Source organism: Hemibagrus wyckioides, linkage group LG16 (assembly GCF_019097595.1).
Source record: "Hemibagrus wyckioides isolate EC202008001 linkage group LG16, SWU_Hwy_1.0, whole genome shotgun sequence".
In the NCBI taxonomy this organism is placed as follows: domain Eukaryota; kingdom Metazoa; phylum Chordata; class Actinopteri; order Siluriformes; family Bagridae; genus Hemibagrus; species Hemibagrus wyckioides.
Window position 1 is genome coordinate 22594494 of NC_080725.1, and position 18985 is coordinate 22613478.

The window sequence follows — 18985 nt, forward strand, 5'->3', positions numbered from 1 at the left end:
ATACGCACACACACACGCACACACACACACACACCAACACCCACACCAACACCCACGCACACACACACACACACATGCACACACACACATACACACAACAACACCCACGCACACACACACACACATGCACACACACACACACCAACACCCACGCACACACACACATGCACACACACCCACGCACACGCACGTGCACACACACCAACACCCACGCACACATGCACACACGCACACACACGCACACACACCAACACTCATGCACACATGCACATACGCGCACACACACCAACACCCACGCACACACGCGCACACACGCACACACACACCAACACCCACGCACACATGCACACACACGCACACACACACCAACACCCACGCACACATGCACACACGCACACACATGCACACACACCAACACTCACGCACACATGCACACACGCACACTCACGCACACCCACGCACACACATGCACACACACCAACACTCACGCACACCCACGCACACACACATGCACACACACCCACGCACATGCACGTGCACACACACATACACACAACACCCACGCACACACACACACATGCACACACACACACACCAACACCCACGCACACACACCCACGCACACGCACGTGCACACACACACACACCAACGCACACATGCACACACGCGCACACACGCACACACACCAACACTTACGCACACCCACACACACACATGTACACACACCAACACCCACGCACACACACACACACACCAACACCCACCCACGCACACACACGCATGCACACGCACGCACACACACACACACCAACACCCACGCACACACACGCGCACACACACGCACACACACACGCACACACACCAACACCCACGCACACATGCACACACATGCACACACACACACACACATACACACACGCACACACACGCACACACACCAACACTCACGCACACCCACGCACACACACACGCGCACACACACGCACACACACACATGCATGCATGCACACACACACACACATCCACACACACACACCCACACACACACACATACACACACATATATATATATACATATGTTTTTAAAAATATTTTAATGAAATTAATTTTTAAATTTTGGTCACAAATTGTTTATTTATCCTTTATTCAAAAATAACACAAAAACAGTATCAGATCAGATTCAAACCTGGACTCCACTTTATCACCTATAAATTTAGAAATGATAAAAACATATTAAAAATAAAAATAATAAATGTAGGAGTGTAGTCCCTAACTCCTTGTGATATAGTGACGGCTTTTAAATTCCAGACGATCGAACTGTCTAGTCGATTCACTCAGAATCACATCCTGCTGTTCCCGGGATCACTTCCCACAAACTCATCCCAGGCTTTCCGGCACGTCCGTGTGATCCACTCGTGCTCGCAATCATCTGCGAAAGCAAATCAGTTGCAGATTTCAGATTTACGCTCGCATATAACGCTCTGACGTGAAAGTAGACCAAGCATGACTTTAGAAACCAAAAACCTCTCCACAATAGACCATTTGTTTTTTAATTCTAAGAGCTGGTTAAAAATAAAACAGGAAACTCTCTAGATTTTTAAAAAGGAGTAAAACATCCTCACACGTGTCCTCACGTCATCACAAATAACCTGCTTTCTCAATTCAATTTCAAAATTTCAAATTCTAAATTCTAATTCCCAATTCACATTTACATTCCAAATTCAAATTCAAATTATATTTGTCACATATACATTTATACACAATACAACGTGCAGTGAAATGTTTTTATGACTGTCCTATAATGGAAATAAAAATGTAGAACTAGAATATAAAATATAAGAAATAATTTAAATAAAAATGTAAAACCAGAATATAAAATCTAATAATACAATTTCAATAAAAAAAATTAAAACCAGAATATAAAATATAAAATTTAAATAAAAATGTAGAACTAGAATATAAAATCTAAGAAATACAAATTAAATAAAAAAATTAAAACCAGAATATAAAATCTAAGAAATAAAATTTAAATAAAAATGATAACTAGAATATAAAATATAAGAAACACAATTTAAATAAAACAATTAAAACTGGAATATAAAATCTAAGAAATAATTAAAGTAAAAATGTAAATCTAGAATATAAAATATAAGAGATACAATGTAATTGAAAATGTAGAACTAGAATATAAAATATGAAAAATAGAATTTAAATAAAAAATGTAAAACTAGAATATAAAATATAATAATTCAATGTCAATAAAAAATAAAAACTAGAACAGAAAATATAAGAAATAGAATTTAAATAAAATGTAAAACTATAAAATATAAGAAATCATTTAAACAAAAATGTAAAACTCAAATATAAAATATAAATAAATACAATTTAAATAAAAATGTAAATCTAGAATATTATATATAAGAAATAATTTAAATAAAAATGTAAAACTAGAATATAAAATATAATAATACAATTTAAATAAAAAATTAAAACTAGAATATAAATATAAGAAATAGAATTTAAATAAAATGTAAAACTAGAATATAAAATATAAAAAATGCAATTTAAATAAAAATGTAAAACTTGAATATTAAATATAAGAAATACACTAGAAGATAAGAAAAGTTTAAAATAAAAATAATATTGAGTATAAAAAGAATATAAAAATATAATACAAAATATAATATAAAATAGACTATCATTATACAATATATGAGAATAAAAATAAACAACAATAGAATATCATAGGAATGGAATAAGCAGAAAGTTCAAAGTTATTCCAAGAACTAGGTGTTCTCCGAGTCTGATTTCACTGATTTTAGCTAAAACATGTCAAATTCTATTCCACAATTCTTGTCGTTTCCATAGTAACAGTATGATGGCATTGTAGGTCTCACGTGCCACATAAACACTTTTTGATGTGGTGAAGTTTTCTCTACGAGGAATAGATTTTTGTGTACCATGTGGAAGGAGTCTCCAGTGTCAGCGCTTTCTAACAGTCAGATGTAAAGCAGCAGAACTTTCTGAAATCTTCAGGACAGAGGAGTTTGCACACTTCTACATTTTATTTCTCTTTATTTTGAGAGAACAAAGCCTCTAAGTGTGAACAGGAACTTGCACGGATCGTGAAATGTAACTATAAATGGATAAAAGTACATCATGTTGTTTGTTAATCAATTACAAGTGGAATCAAACACTTCTGTAAAATGTACTCGTCTCTTTGTGTTTTATTCCTTGCTTAATTTACATGTCCTACGTGATTGGTTGTTGTATTTCGTGACATCACATTCACCCTCGAGCCTCGAGCCTGCGCTTAAGTTTCATATGCTACTGTCATTTAGAAATAAAAGCTTTTTTTAATTTTTTACCTGTATAATAAACACATTCATTACAACAGGCTTATTCGTGGAAAGCATCAAGTGTTAAACAAATAAATAATTAAATATGAAATATAATCCGCACTTTTTGACTTTTAGGTAGAGATATTGTTAGAGATGAAGGTTTAACAGAAATGAACAGAAGACCCCCCAGCCCTTACAAAAAAACAACAACAAGAGGCCATGTGTCAATCTCATCATTCACGTGCAGTTAAGGCAATTTCCATTTTTAAGCGAAGGATTAAGAGCACCATTATGAAAATACGCTCTTCACGAGCCACTCGAAGCAACAATCAATCGCTGCTTTTTTTTCTCGCAGAGATGATTCCGCGGGGAGAAAACAGTGGCTAACAGTGGCGCTGCTGCCGATTTTTCCCTCTCCTCCTCCTCCTCCTCTTTTCCTTTAAATAGAGGAGGGGAAAAAAGTGAAAGGAGTTGCTAATTGCGGCGCGAGAGGTGGCCGCCGTTGCCGGAGCTGAATCGCGCTCGCGCAGCTGCACGCACTTGAGCGCCACACCCCCCAACCCAACACCCCGTCCCTCTCTCTCTCTCTCTCCCTCTCTCACTCACTCACTAACTCAACACCCTACTAAAAAAAAGAAAGAAACACAGCGCGCACCGGGCCCCATTGTGGAGAGCGCGGGGTCTCGAGCCCTCCTCTGATTGTCCGTAATTGCGCACGATGGCCCCTAAAGACTGCCTCTCCAGCGCGCCCCGCGTGCCACTTCTACCTGCCTATAGGCCTACGTGACGCTTATGCCGGTGCTGCCAACTCGCGCGCGTACAAACGGGACGTCATTTCATTACTATTTTAAGGCAATTAATATGCTACCGCGCGCGCTGAATGTGCGTCGGGGGTCGCGCCGCAATTACACCCCGGCGCTCGAGCGCGCCTGTACGTTAATGGGTCCAGAAATTTGCGCATGTTCATATTTGCGGCCAAATTGCCCTCTTGAGGCTGATCGTTTCCCAGGCGTTTACCGACGCGCTATAATTCATAGGCTAATCTGGCTCTGTTTCCGAGCACAGGTGGCCTCGCGCTTCTCACGTTAAGGCTCAAAAGGAGCCCCGGATGGACTTTTATTCCTGTTGGGTTGTTGATTTTTTTTATCCGACGCATTTAACGGCCCGCAAATAGTCACCTTGTGACATGCAATTTCAATATCAATAGTGCTTTGTAAATGCGGAGGAGTTAACAAGCCGTGTTTCACTAGCAGGTTAAAGAAAGAAAGAAAGAAAGAAAGAAAGAAAGAAAGAAAGAAAGAAAGAAAGGATGCAAAGCAACACATTCGCTGCATGTTGCTGCAGAAGCGTCAGTGCGCCGCGTAAAAAGCAGGAAAATATAATAATAATAATAATGCATATATGAAAAAATGCAGGGTGACCTAACAGTCACGCGTGAAGAGTCACGTGGGTTTGTATTTAAACACCTCACACACTTCTGGCATGCAGTGGACTCACGTTGCGTTTTTAATTTCAGAAGATTTCATATTCAAGCTGTCCACTTCATGACAATCTTGTTTGTATTCACACGTGCAGTTTCACGTGCACCAAGAACAAGAGTATATATATATATACTCTTATACAGAGGATCAATCTTCATTAATAATTACTCTGAAGCAATAAATGAGTGCAAAGGTTTGTATCGGTTATATAACATGTGAGCCATGTTTATTATTTCTCAGAGTTCCTTTATGGAGCTCAAAAGTGTGCATCCCTTTTTACATCCTCTCGTGTATCAATGCCTAATCCAGAAAACACTGATCTTTCATGGCATTTAAGATTGTAAAAGTGTTTAAAGTAAAAACAAAGCTCAGAGACACAACAAAGAGAAGAAGTGGAGGAAAAAATCAACCTGCCCAGGGCTTTTATGAGTCTGTGGAGGCAAACAGAATACCAGGACACATTCAGATCACATTCACTGCTTTTATCTGGAATTATCGCTGTCTCTGAAAGCAAACTCACATTGTGGTAGGCTTCATGATCTTTAAGAAAAAGCCATTGCACTCCAGCCTTTCATATCAGACTTACTAAAACATTCCTTTCTGAAATTTTTTGCTCACATGCACTCTTGAAACAGACGCGTGGTTTGCTTTCTTCAATAAATGATCGATATTATCCATTTAAAATTCTAGATTCATGTTATCTTCACCTGTCTATAATGCATTTTTATACATGACAAAATGTGAATACAGAGGAATAAAGTGTGTGTGGTCTCACAGCATCAACCTTAAAAACAATGTTTGTTAAGGCTGGAGTCGGTAAAAGGATCGCTACTCGGATCTCTGATATTCGGCTCATATGTGCTTTCTAAATTATACACAAGGTCTTGATGATTATGAATACAACAATTGCTTCCCTAAGCCTTCTCTGAATATGGCTAATATGTTTTTTTTTTTGCGTCCTGTAAAAACCTTTAACTTTTTTTTTAAGGGCAGATAAACAGAGCAGCACAAATGGAAAGCCCTTAAAAGCCTGAGTTCGCTGTTCTTTTCCTTCAGCCCATGTTTCAGTGATTAGAAGAAGCAGGCTTTTGCTGTCCTCCAGCGTCTCTCCTGCCTCTGCTTAATGCCGGTAATAATTCGTCACTCGGCTCAGTCTCTGAGCCGAAGCCCTCCGGCGAGACGGGAAGCTCTAATGGCACCTTGTTAAAAGGTGTTTATCTTAATCCCTAAAATACACTCAGAAGGAAAAGTGTTTCCTTCCAAACAGATCTGCGCTCGCATTATTGGCCTGGAGATCACAGCCAGCTCGTGCTGGAAGAACCAAGAGATCCTCACGCTACAACCAGCAACAAAGCCACCCTTCATTTTCTGCCCACGTGCGAGTTTCAGAGACGAGGCAAAATGGAGATATTCTCAATTCTACGCTAATCTATCCTGTGGCATGTGTTCGGACGTGTCTCCAGTCTCTCTCGACGACTTTAGAGCAGTTTTAAAACTGGCTTTATTTCATTAACCTGTACAGAGACATCAGGAATAAAAATAAAGCTTGGAAGGATCGTCTGTGCCTAAGCTGGAGCTAAAACACTTAGCTCACTTTGTTAATCACAGCTGAGAACGTAGCTAGCATGAAGCCTAACGTGACAATTTAATTAAGATGATGTTTAATTTAAGAAAAGCGCTGCATCCAGAACAGACAGGCTGACCAGAGGGTATGGAAGCCTGTTTTGTATCTGCAGGTTTTGGAGAAGGAGCTCGGGTTGGTCCTGTTTTCTGCTGGCGGTGAGGGAGAGCGGGAACCTGTCACTTGTTTCACAGGAAAAATTACTTTACAAGCAGGAAACCTGGACAAACAGTGCGGCAACAGAGCTTCGGGAAAAGAGCCAGCGATTCTAAACGTGGTTTCACTGGACATAAATCAATTCCATTATTACTACAAAGCCCATGAAAATATTACCTTCTTACACTAACAATATCTAGACTAGCAACACCACACACACCCACCCACCCACACACACACCCACACACACACACACACACGCACACACACAGAGGTCTTCTAATGTGGTTGTTACACTCCGCTTTAATTGTTTAAACATTGTAAAATAAACTAAAATGATCTGTTTTTCTCTTTTATATGTTGATGAATCCAGTCACAATGCCACAGAAATCATACTAAATCAACAATCTGAGAAAAAAAAACTCCACTTCGCCCAGTTTCTCTTTGACCCTGAACTTGGTGCTCAGTCGTGATGATGATTGCAAACGGGACGATTGGGTTCTCTGAACGCACCTCAGAGCACTTTTTCGCCTGCATGTAAGCTCGAAATCTGACCGTTGAGTCACTGGTTAGCTAATGCGAGTCGTATGGAGATCTGGAAAGGCCATTAAAAAGTTCTTCTTTCTTCTTGCACACAATTTAGTGGTTATGGGATAATAAAAAATCAGAATCAGGAAATCCGAATGAAAAAGTTTTAAGCTGCTGTACTCGCGCTCCCTTTACAAACCGATCACTTCGGATGATTTTTAACAAGGACTTGCAAAACAAACTAATCGTATAATCTTCTTCATGCTGAACGAACTGCTCGCGAGCGGGTTCAGGCTTATGGAATTTGTTGTCTTGGTAAAAAATTTGAGAACGGCTTTAAAGAATACGGTGCGATCCGAATTGAACGGATAAATCCCAGTCGAATGGGCAGGAATCCAGTTCATTCAATAAAGCATGTATGAAACAACAGGCCAGATGTCAGACTTTAGGGGCGGGGCCTATTTTTATTTGAAACACCAGAATTAAATATATTTGTGCAGTCTCTTAAGATTAGTACTCATCGTACTGAACAGGATGAGCCTAATGAAATGAAAACCAGCCCAAATTTTATTTACCCGCCCCATGCATTTTTTTTCCTGGGTAGACGGAGCCAGATTTTGCGGGAACCCTCCCAATCTGGCAACACTGGTTATGTAGTTTCACACTGCTCCTACCTTACCCGGGGTGAACACTGAATCCTGCTCTTCATCATCTGCCCTTGTTTCACACTCTACCTTCCTAAACCCTGCTGCTAATTTGCATATTCACAGTATCGACGATCCTGATTGGATAAATCCAGCGCCCGGCCACTTTGAATAATGGCTCGTCTCGCGCTTTCACTTTCATCAGTGAAGAAAAAATGTTCAGGTCTTCTGCACCTGAGCAGGTTTTCTTATCTTTCACAGCTTCCTCATCTTTTTAAGTTTGTCGTGTAGTTGACCAGACATTCCTTCTTTCATCTCTTTTTTACCGTATTTCCCCCTCGTTCCGGCGTGCACTTCCATGATGTCCGGAGTTTTTCCGCCTGACTTTTTTTTACTTGATCCGAGGCTGAAGCACTGTTCAGGTTCTGATCGGGTGTCTGTTGCTAAGCAACAAGCCAAAAACAGGGCGTGGTTTCACACTGTAACATGTTCATCACCGCGATGTGGAGTCAACACTGTAAGAGCTTCAGAGTTTCAGAACCCCAGGGGGAAAAAGCCCTGCTTCATAACCCTGCTTCTACATGACAAGTGTGAAACCTTCCTCTACCCGGGAGTAAAAGAAGGCGGGGTTTAGAACGACTAGCACCCAGGTGTGTGCATCTGTATGACTGTAACATGAGGTCTGAGGAAAGCATTCAAATCTAAAGGGTCTATGAGACTTCCATTACATATTAATGTCATTAGATTTAAACTGAAATAAAAAAAAATTCTTGAAAATTCTGGGAATCTGAGCCTGTCTGTTTATCACTGCACCTTTCCTCAGAGTGTTTAACAGCGAGGTGAAGCTCCTACACTCCTGCTTCAGTGTGCTTTATCACGCCCTCGCACTCTAATGACGGGGTCTTGGCGCGGATCCTGGCGTTACAGAGCGTCTGCTCAGGGAGGAACCGCAGTAATCATCTGTCTTTCCTCTAAACGCCTCCCTGGCACGCAGGAAAACACCTCTCATTTCAGAGGAACATCCAAACACCTGAAGAGCAGTGCTACTGTGCGAGTGTGTGAGTGTGTGTGCACCATAACAAGGCCTTGTTTGTTGACAGACGGTTCACACACACTACCATGCTGTTAGGAATGGCGTGTTTCGAAGTTCTCAAACACAAACATGTAGCTGGAGTGATCAGGTTTTATTTAACACTGCAGTGATCATCAAGAACGAGACATCAGACTCGGATCTTGTTTACTGAGTAACGTGGAGAAGAAACCGACATCAATTCATCTTTTTCTAGTTTTGATAATGAGTCTTCATATCTTAATTAGTTAATGAGCTAATAAACAAAAATGACACAGTAATCAGTTCATCAGTGTAAGATTTATGCACATTTATATTATGTGTTCAGATTTCAGATTAGCAGGATTAGCAACGTGCGCTAACTGGTGATGTAACAGCAACAATCTCTCGACTTCCTTTCCCAGGATTATTTTTCTCACTTTTGTCTCTAAACATGTTGAAATGAGACGTATGTGACAGGAAACTACAATTAGACATTTTTGCGCATGGAACATTCAGCAGGAAGTGACTGCAGGTAGGAATGCTCCGATTTGGGAGCGGGGAACTGAAATAAAGTCGTACCAGACGGGCTACAGGATCGGTCCGAGGAGTTTGGATCCGACGTTTCAGATTTGAACGGATCTCGTTTGGAACGTTGCGTGTTTCAGATCAGAATGTTTATAAAAGTGTTCCTGCGTCAGTGGCTCTCAGGTGGCACTCACACTGGGGTCTGACCTCCCAGCCTGCTGCTCGTGCTGCTGAAGTGCTGCTAAATGGTCAGGGGGCGTCTGGCAGCGTGACAGGGAATCTGTACGCAGCAGCAGCAGGTATGCGAGTGACTCATATTCCCAGAGAAAAAAAACACATTCTTCTCCGTCCGTCCTACGCTCGGCTCGGTGCGGAGATCCCTCAGGGTTTCTTTCCTCCGTCCTGCTCCAGGCTTTGGCCCTGAGCCGGGGCATTTCCTCGAGGCTTCCTGCCCCGGTTCGAGCTGCTGCTCCCTGCGCCGGCTGCCTCCTGTCATCCCTGAGTTTGTCCGTCTTTCCTGTCCTTCCCTGATGGTTCCCCCCGCTGGGACACGGGTTCCTCTTCAGAGGTGGCTCGGAGTGTGTGTGCTTGACCATCCCTCATCCTGGAGGGAAGCCACCGGCAATAAATTCCATCTTCACACCCATTTGGACAAATAGACCTTCACCTCTGAGTGATAAAAATATCGCTTTGCTCTGCTCTACTTTCTTGCACAACACCAGTGGAGTTGATGTAATAACGAAAGTCAATCTGAACCAAATCGTATGTCACGGTTAAGCTCTGTAACATTTAACATGGATAAAAAGCTGTTTAATAAGAGAAAGAGTTTGCTTTCACAAAATAGAAATTAAAAATAAAGCCATCTTTAAAACTGGGAGGCGGGCCTTATAGGAGGAGGGGCTTGTAAGAGGTGGGGCTAAAGGGAGACAGGGAGATGTGAAACTGAGCTAAAAAAACACACAAGCTTTCGGTTGGCTGTGACCATAACGTTATCACAACCTTCCAGTGGTCAGTTCTGTGCTGAGGAGCTGGTGATGTTTATAGATGACAGAAAGTCCCACTGTTCTTCTGACCAATCCCACCCATCCTAGATTAAAACTGTCCCATCTAATTTGCTCAGCAAGAAATTCTGGACAATCCACTCCCACAGAAATTGTGACCAATCCTGTTTGCTCCTGAAGGAAATCTGAGCATTGCAAACTGCTCCTAAAGAAATTCTGACCAATCCCATCGAATTACCAAGGAAAGTGTATTAATCCTTCAATTTTATTAATCCAATTAATCCTACAAAGGATCAATCCCCCCACTCACAAAGGAATTTTGACCAATCACACCCTCTCCTGAGGACTTCTGACCAATTCTACTTGTTTGCCAATGAATTCTGGCCAATCCCATCACTCCTAAGGAATTCGCTCCAACACCCTCCACTCTGGGAGGAATACTGTCCAATCTCACCTGCTTCTGAAGGAATTCCAACCAACCCCTCCCACTCCTGAAGGAATTCTGACCAAACCTATTTACTCACTAAGAGATTATAAACAATCCTGCCCACTTCCAAAAGAATTTTGACTAATCCTAACCTCTCTTGATGACCTTTATCCAAACCTACTTGCTTGCGAAGAATTCTGGCCAATCCCTTCACTCTTGAAGGAATTCTGGCCAATCCCATCACTCTTGAAGGAATCTCACCTTCTCCTGCAAGAACTCTGACCCAGTTCCTCTTGCTTGGAGCGATCTCACCTGTGCAGGAATTCTGGCTGATCCCACCCACTCTTGCAGTTATTATATTGTTTGCACATGCCTGCAATATTTTTGAACAAACTGCACGTTGCTTCTGTTTCCCAAAATCTAAACACCGGAGTAATTTGTCCGCAGCGAAGAGCTAGACGTGTGGCGCTGCAGAACTGAGGCATTTCCTGAAGAAGAAACCTGCTGATAAACTTTTTATTTACAACTGACCGGATTGTCACGGATCAGACGCGGCCTGGGGGAATTTTGTATGTGTTTTTTCCTGAAAGGTTTGACTCACGTGTGCTCGAGACGTGCGTGAAGAACTCCAAAGCTTTAACCGCTGTGAGTTCATCAGGTGAACCGTCTGGAGTTAGGTGTAGTTCCTTCACTCAGGGTTTAGCAAACTACCACGGAAAAACACAGCTAACTGCCAAGCGGTTGCAAATGGAAAGCCAGAACCACACACATACACAAACACACACACACACACACCTGAACACACACTGATCAAAGTGATGACGAATGAGTATCATATTATCTGAGGTAGTCTATAAAACCTCAACATGTCCTGTCAGTGTAAATCGAACTAATATCTCAGATACGCTTTATTAGAAGCACATGTTGGGTTCATATATACACGAGCATCAAACCACAGACACATACAGTATACACTGTCCCAGACCGTGTGTGTGTGTGTGTATCATATTTAATTCCCCACCGTTCCCTAATCCACGACATGGCCTGGTGGTGTGCCGATCTGGAAGTCTGGCACGGTGAGCGGAGCTGCTATCTGCCATCCTGACATCCCAAATTCCCTTCAAATCACAGCCCGGGCATCGTACATGATGGGAAAAAAATGTGTTTTACATTTGGCTTTTTTCGGGAGAGACGGCTCAAATGACTGCTGTGGAGAAGCATGTCAGCGTGTCAGGCAGACGGAAAGGACCTACCCTGGAGTTATGGTGTGATCGCAATCTTCCTACCCGCTCTCTCTCTCACTCTGAAATGAGACAGTGAGACAGTGGCGGCGGTGGTGTGGTTACACTCCTGCACCGTGCTCTGGATGGCCCGGGGTTTCGATCCCGACTCGGCCAGCGTTACTGTGGAATCATGTGAAACGTCCCGGCTCTGCTCCCACCTGGGCACGGGATCTGGATTTTTAGCTGTTCGGCGTTGTTCCGCCTGACTCTATCTCCCGAGCCGTTCTTGTTCAGGGTTTTCACCTGATATGAGTGGTAGTGCTAGTTCAAGTGGTTAAGGCTCTGGGTCGTTGACCGGAAGATCAGGGTTCAAGCCCCAGCATTGCCAAGCTGCCACTGTTGGGCCCTTGAGCAAGGCCCCCAACCCACCCTGCTCCAGAGGCGCTGCATCATGGCTGACCCCGCACTCTGACCCCAACCCTTAAGGGTGGGATATATTAAGAAAGAATTTCACTGTGCAGTAATGTATATGAGACAAATAAAGATAAATTAACTTAATGAGGTTTTCACGCGCTGTTCAGGTTCTGATTGGGTGTCTGTTGCTAAGCAACAAGCCGTAAGGTTCTAACAGGAACACGTTCAGCCTTTCACATCGCTAGCAGTGTTCCAGAATAACTTTGTCTTTAAAACTGGGAGGCGTGGCTTATGGGAGGAGAGGCATATGAGAGGCGGGGCTTAAGGGCTGCAGAGAGATTTTAAACTGAGTTGAAAAAGCATTATTTATTGATATATTGATTATTACCATCCAAAACATTTTAAAGAAAAAACATCTTCGGAAAAGAAAAGACCTTAGAAAATCGACCTAAAATGATGAGAGTAAAGTTTCCCTGTAATGATGTACAAAAATCTTACTTTTTGGTCAGGAACAGTTTATAACTACAGTAAAAGTGATTGTCGCATTTCTACACACAATTCTATCGTTACTCCTGCCACCTTACCAGCGTTCCTGAGAAAGCAGCCCGTGTAATCCGTGACGACTCTGGTGTTGGGATCGTAGAATCCGTCTCCACAGTCGTAGCAGCCATCAGGAATGTCGGGAGGAGGGTCGGCGTTGGTCAGCTGAGATTCTCCTGAAATAACAAAAAAACAAAAAAGGAGCAGTTTATCAAGAACTGAAGTGTGTTCCTTATCTCAGGATGAACAGTGATTGATTTACCTGCAGGTTTGAGTCCGTGACATCTCTCGGTGTAGAAACGTCGATCGTAGCCGTCACAGTAATCCCAGTCTGTCTCTTCATACTTCAGTCCATCAGAGAACGTGTAGTGACCCTACAAGTGCATCATCTAATGTTCAGTAGACGAACACGCTTTATACTGCATCCTGATTGGTTGATTGTTAATTAATGCATCTAAATGACCTGATTCAACACAGGGAGGGTTGGTAATGAGCCAGGTAACTGAATCAGGTGTGTGGGAGAATGAAATTATTCAAATATAGGACAGGTACAGGGGAGATTAATCCTGAAGAGTAATAAAAAGCCATTTCGACCTCGTTTAGGATATGTTTTGCGTACTAATAGGGACAAAAACAAACATGGACCTCTTTGCATATCCCATTTTCCCAGACTCCTTCATATTTCCCTCCATTAGGAAAGTGCAAGACTCCTTTTCCATGAAACATGCCATCCTTCATCTCTCCCTCATATGTGGTATGTGTGGGGAGTGTGTACTCTCCTCTGCCCTCCATCCTAAAACAGACAAGACAACTCATTATCATTTTTAAAGACTATAAAAGGCGCGAAATTATGGTTTAAAGACTATAATAACAGAAGCAGTGATGAATCCACTGAGTCCTGCAATAAACTCGATCAGACCTGGCTGTATTGTTTTTAAAACGTATAACTGTGTAAAACCTTCTTATATTTTATTAATTTCTCAAAAACAGTTCGTTGGACGTCCACAAAATACGTTTTTAACTATTTTACCTTCCATTTTTATATGTTCCTCTGTAACTGCTACCTGTAAACTCCATTGAGCTGATGCAGACGTGTTGATGTTGCCATGGAAACACTTGGCCAATACGGAGGGTTGTTTAGCTTTTTAAAGAGCTACAAATGAACTTTTCAGGTAAAAGTTCACCTAAAATTTGAAAAATAATAATTGAATTGGAAATAAAATAACGAAAAATATATATATATAATATTTTGCTGCCCGAAATGTACACATCGTCGCATAATGTCTGCGTCATGCGTCAGCTTCCACGCCATAACAAACCTGCGCATGCGCCCCTTACTGACCTTCCATTGAGTCCCGGCCGTCCTCCTTGCAGCGGAGTTGTTGTCCCGCCTGTATTCAGACAACTCACTCTTGGAGGTAGCAGTTCACGCGCACACTAAAGCTTTGACGTGATTGGCTGACTTCTTGTCACGGTGACACGTTAGCCAATCATAACTAGAAGGCGGGATTTCTTGAGTAAAACGGGTGGAAGGAACGATATCGCGCTGACCGGGACGTTAAAAACGGTTAGCAGCGAGTGAGCTGTTAGCCTTATTTTTATTATTATTTTCGGCGTGTTTGTAAGTCAGAATCATGCCCGGTCAGGTTGATATTCCGACGTTGTCGGATTTGAGCGTCGAGGAGGTATGTTTGTTTACAAAAGGTGAAACCATCTTTAGGTTAAACTTGAAAGCAAACTGGTGCTAGCAAACTGCTTAGAAATGAAGTCTGGGCAGCTAGACAACTAGCTATCCTGCTTCTGTCTAATATAGTCTAATATTTTATCATATATTAAATAATTTACTGAATCTGTGCACCTTTTATAAGCTGAGTGGATAAATGTCCTGTTCCACTTTTGCTAGCTAGTTATTATTAGCAGCTTGCTCACGAATATAGTGTTCTATAAATTGTGATATTTTCTTAATTATTCATAATTAATAAATATTCATAAACACTCTTAAGACCAGGTACGCCTTCTAAAAGGTATATTTCTACTCGTATTAGAAGAAAACCTAACCTCGTGAAAGCCCAAGAACTATTGAGACAATTATGCATATGAGGCAATGAATATTAATTAATGCTAATGTAATTCGTAAATCACAACTAATGCATTTCATTCAGAACATCTCTGATTCTTTACTGTATACTAAACTGCTCTGATTGGTCAGAAGTTTAGTTTTCTGTGCTAGAGCAGCTATGACAGTGCTCGACTCGTGTTTGATTCACCTTGTGCAGTGAGTCGACTCACTTTGTCATTGGAGTTCACTTGAAAGCAGATGGAGACACGAGTCGAGAATTCACTTTGTGCAGTGAGTCAACTCAGATTCGACTCACTTTCTTATTAGAGTTAACTTGAATGCAGATGAAGACATGAGTCTTGAGTGTGATTGCTGTGTTCTCTCACCTGACTGAAGAACCGAGAAGACACCAGGGTCCTGTCCAAATGCATTAAACTCACTTATTAACGCTTGTGTCTTTTTATTTATTTATTTATTTATTTGAAAGGTAAACGTCTCATCAGCCGTCCTGAAGGCCGCCGCACATCACTACGGTTCGCAGTGCGACAAACCCAACAAGGAGTTCATGCTGTGCAGGTGGGAGGAGAAGGACCCTAGGAAGTGTCTGAACGAAGGGAGGAAAGTCAACGAGTGCGCACTTAATTTCTTCAGGTACTTTCACATTTTCACGAAGCTAGATTTTTCCCTTCTACACCAGAAACGTAACACACCTCCAGTCTCGCTACACGTTATGTTCAAGATGCCCTTCAAACCATTTATTTATTTAATTTCAGTTGTCCTTCATCATCCAGGTGTTTACGTAGCTCGTGAATCAAAGCCATAAGATCTCAGGGCCGGTATGTGCCTCAGTTGGAGCCGTACGCGGCGTCTGTTGTGGTTTTTAAAACTTGCGTAAAACTTCATCTGGTCAGCAGAATCACTGGATTGCTTTCTTTGAGAAACAGGATGAGACGCTCTTTCAGGTTTTTTCCAAAACAGCTGTTTTTAAGTCCTAATCCGACAATCAATAAATAAACAAAAAAATTGATTTATTATTTATTCATGTCCAACATCCTGTATGAGAATTATCAAAGTATTAAATAAGTAATAATAGTAATAAAATTCAAAGAAATAAATAAATGTTATATTTATGAAAATACACAAATAAGCAAAAATAAAATATGAACAATAAAAAATAAAATAGAAATTGATTTTAAATATTTTTTTAAAATAATATTTAAAAAGCAGAGGACTTTTTTTTCCCCCCTAAATCCCATGTTTTGCAAAATCTGCTTTTGTTATGTTCAAAAATAAATGAAATTGAACTGAACAGATTGAATTTTTTTTTTAGTGTTTTTTTTTTTTTTTGCTCTGTTGTAATTCTGATTATCCGCACTATTCTTTAGAATAAATTCAACATCATTCACAAAGTCCAACATCCTGTATGAGAAAATATTAAAACTATTAAATAAGTAAAAAAAGTAATAAAATTTACAAAGTAGTAAAAAAAAAAAAAATAGATAAATTTAAAAAATGTAAATAACTTATTAATGAAAATGTTTTGATAGATCTGCTTTTGTGATGTTCATCGATAAAATGAAATAAAATAAAATGAATATTTATACCTTAAAAAACCTTGTATTGGGTTTTTTAAAATATTTTTGCTGTATTGTATATCTGATGATCAGCTCCATTCTTTAGAATTAATTCATCAAATCTTTCATCAGATGATGATTAAGTTCATGCGTTTGTTGTTGTTTAGATATAAAGAGACAGAAAGCCTCAGTAAGTAACTGTAATTAAAATGATCGGTGTTTAACCCTGTGACATCATCACGCCGTGCGACTAAATCCCGTAATTAGGCGTGGAGTGGTGAGCGTGTGGTGTCTGCGTGCATCCAGAGCGCAGCCGAGAGCTTTGCCCCCTGCCCCGTGGTGTGTAGGAAGCGGTCTGCTTCGTCTCAGTCTACCTAATGGCAGGCGCTGGGCTCTAATAACACAGCGACGCCTCTGCGCCGTGACTGGTGTCTGTCATTAAAACACAAACCAGCTTTTTTTCAGGGGGGAAGCGGACAGATCTAACCGCTGGCTGAGGAGGGTGGAATAAACCATTCTGTCCGCAGTGTAAACAAGCAGGACTGAGCGCAAACAGAGCGGAAAGGAACCTGCGTGAGAGAGAGGGAAAAAAAAGAGCCACGGTTCTCATTATTAACTGGCTGAAGATCAGAACCAAATCCGGTTAATCTGCAGCTCCAGTAGGTCTCAGTGGGTTTAGTGTAGTCATAGACATGGTATGAGGCCTTAATCCCACTATCTCTCTCTCTCTCTCTCTCTCTTTGTAATCCCAGTATCTTCCCTGTTCACACTCATGGATGTTTTATCTCGTCCTCATTGGCTGGGAACTAATCTGGAAGCCTTCCCAGTGTTTTTTTTTTTATTGCAAAACATTTGGTTCTTGTGTACGGCTCCGGCACAAAAATGCACAGTTCTGTGAGTCTGGAATCAGGGATCTGCTGAATAAAACTTCTGGATCTGTTACTGATTTGGAAAAATCCGCTGAAACCTTGCAAAAAATGGTTTACTCTGCTCGTGAAACATCTAAACAAACATCTGCAGAGTGAGCGCACGCTCCGGGTCAATAGTCGTCAGCAATAAAAGGTGTGTGTTTGGGATGGATAGAGGTAATGCAGGAGAGGTTCTCAATAATGTTCTCTTCTCCCACACACACACACAGGCAGATTAAGGGGAACTGTGCCGAGTCGTTCACCGAGTACTGGACCTGTCTGGACTACACGAACCTGGCCGAGCTCCGTCACTGCCGCAAGCAGCAGAAGGAGTTTGATAACTGTGTGTTGGAGAAGCTGGGCTGGGAGAGACCACAACTGGGAGACCTGTCCAAGGTCAGATACACACACACACACACTACACTTTCCTCACACTCATTACACCTTTGTCCATATCATACTAACAATGAACGAATTTCCTACTAGTTGTGGTGTATGTTGACTGTAAAAAGCACATTAGTGTGTGTGTGTGTGTGTGTTTTATTACTATAAATAATAAAGAAGATGCAAAAGAAATATAATGGAATTATCTACAAACATTCCTAGAGACAATCTGAATTGAAATATCAGATGTTCCATATAGGATCCATATCTATTTTCGTTCCTCATCTCTCTCTCTCTCTCTCTCTCCTCTGTCTCTCTCTCTCTCTCTCTCCTGTCTCTCTCTCTCTCTCTCTCTCTCTCTCTCTCCTGTCTCTCTCTCTCTCTCTCTCTCTCTCTCTCTCTCTCTCTCTCCTCTGTCTCTCTCTCTCTCTCTCTCTCTCTCTCTCAGGTGACCAAGGTGGCGACCTCCCGGCCCCTCCCCGAGAACCCATACCACTCGAGACCCAGACCCGAGCCCAACCCCGTGATCGACGCCCCCCTGGAACCCGCCAAGCATGGCAGCCGCCTGTTTTTCTGGAACTGGTGAAGAGCCGTTTCACTTTCCCTCCACTGAAGCCGCTGAAGCTCCTCTCGGACATTTCCGGACCCAGACAGATGGACAGTAGCAGATGCGCTGCTTGCCCACAGCGTCGCTCTGCTATCCTACATGTAGAAATGTATTCAATAAATACAATTATTCATGTGTTGTGGATTAAATAAGTTTCATTCAAACTGGACTTTTTTTTATTCTGTCTCCTCATCCATACAGACACTTCACTCTGGATCATTGGGGTGTGTTCGTTTATTTATCATAATATTAAAGTTCTTTTAAGTTATTTTTTTAAATATAAAAAAATTAAAAAATTTATTTTATATATATTTTTAAAATGGATAATATTCTAAATATTTTAATTATTTAATTTATTTTAAAAAATACATTTAAAGTAATTTATTACATTTATTTTTAGTTATTTTTATTCTGCAGTTTATTTATTTATTTATTTAATTGTCCAGTAAAAAAGTGTTTTTTGGTCAAATGAGTTAAGTGATGCTCTAATGTTCTCCGAA

At 41.3% G+C, this 18985-nt stretch overlaps 2 protein-coding genes across 2 annotated transcripts; one reads left to right on the forward strand and one right to left on the reverse strand.

Moving 5' to 3' along the window:
* Positions 1-859: 859 nt before the first annotated feature.
* Positions 860-14236, reverse strand: morn5 (MORN repeat containing 5). Its single transcript, XM_058412774.1, has 5 exons — positions 13984-14236; positions 13599-13746; positions 13216-13327; positions 12998-13129; positions 860-1430 (listed from the first exon to the last, which is right to left on the reverse strand). Exons 1-5 carry the CDS (start codon positions 14028-14030, stop codon positions 1342-1344), a joined length of 528 nt encoding a protein of 175 aa, XP_058268757.1. The 5' UTR covers positions 14031-14236; the 3' UTR covers positions 860-1341.
* A 228-nt stretch (positions 14237-14464) lies between these two features.
* On the forward strand, positions 14465-18649 carry ndufa8 (NADH:ubiquinone oxidoreductase subunit A8). The gene is made up of 4 exons (XM_058412775.1): positions 14465-14638; positions 15500-15663; positions 17725-17890; positions 18327-18649. Exons 1-4 carry the CDS (start codon positions 14588-14590, stop codon positions 18462-18464), a joined length of 519 nt encoding a protein of 172 aa, XP_058268758.1. The 5' UTR covers positions 14465-14587; the 3' UTR covers positions 18465-18649.
* The last annotated feature ends 336 nt before the right edge of the window (positions 18650-18985 follow it).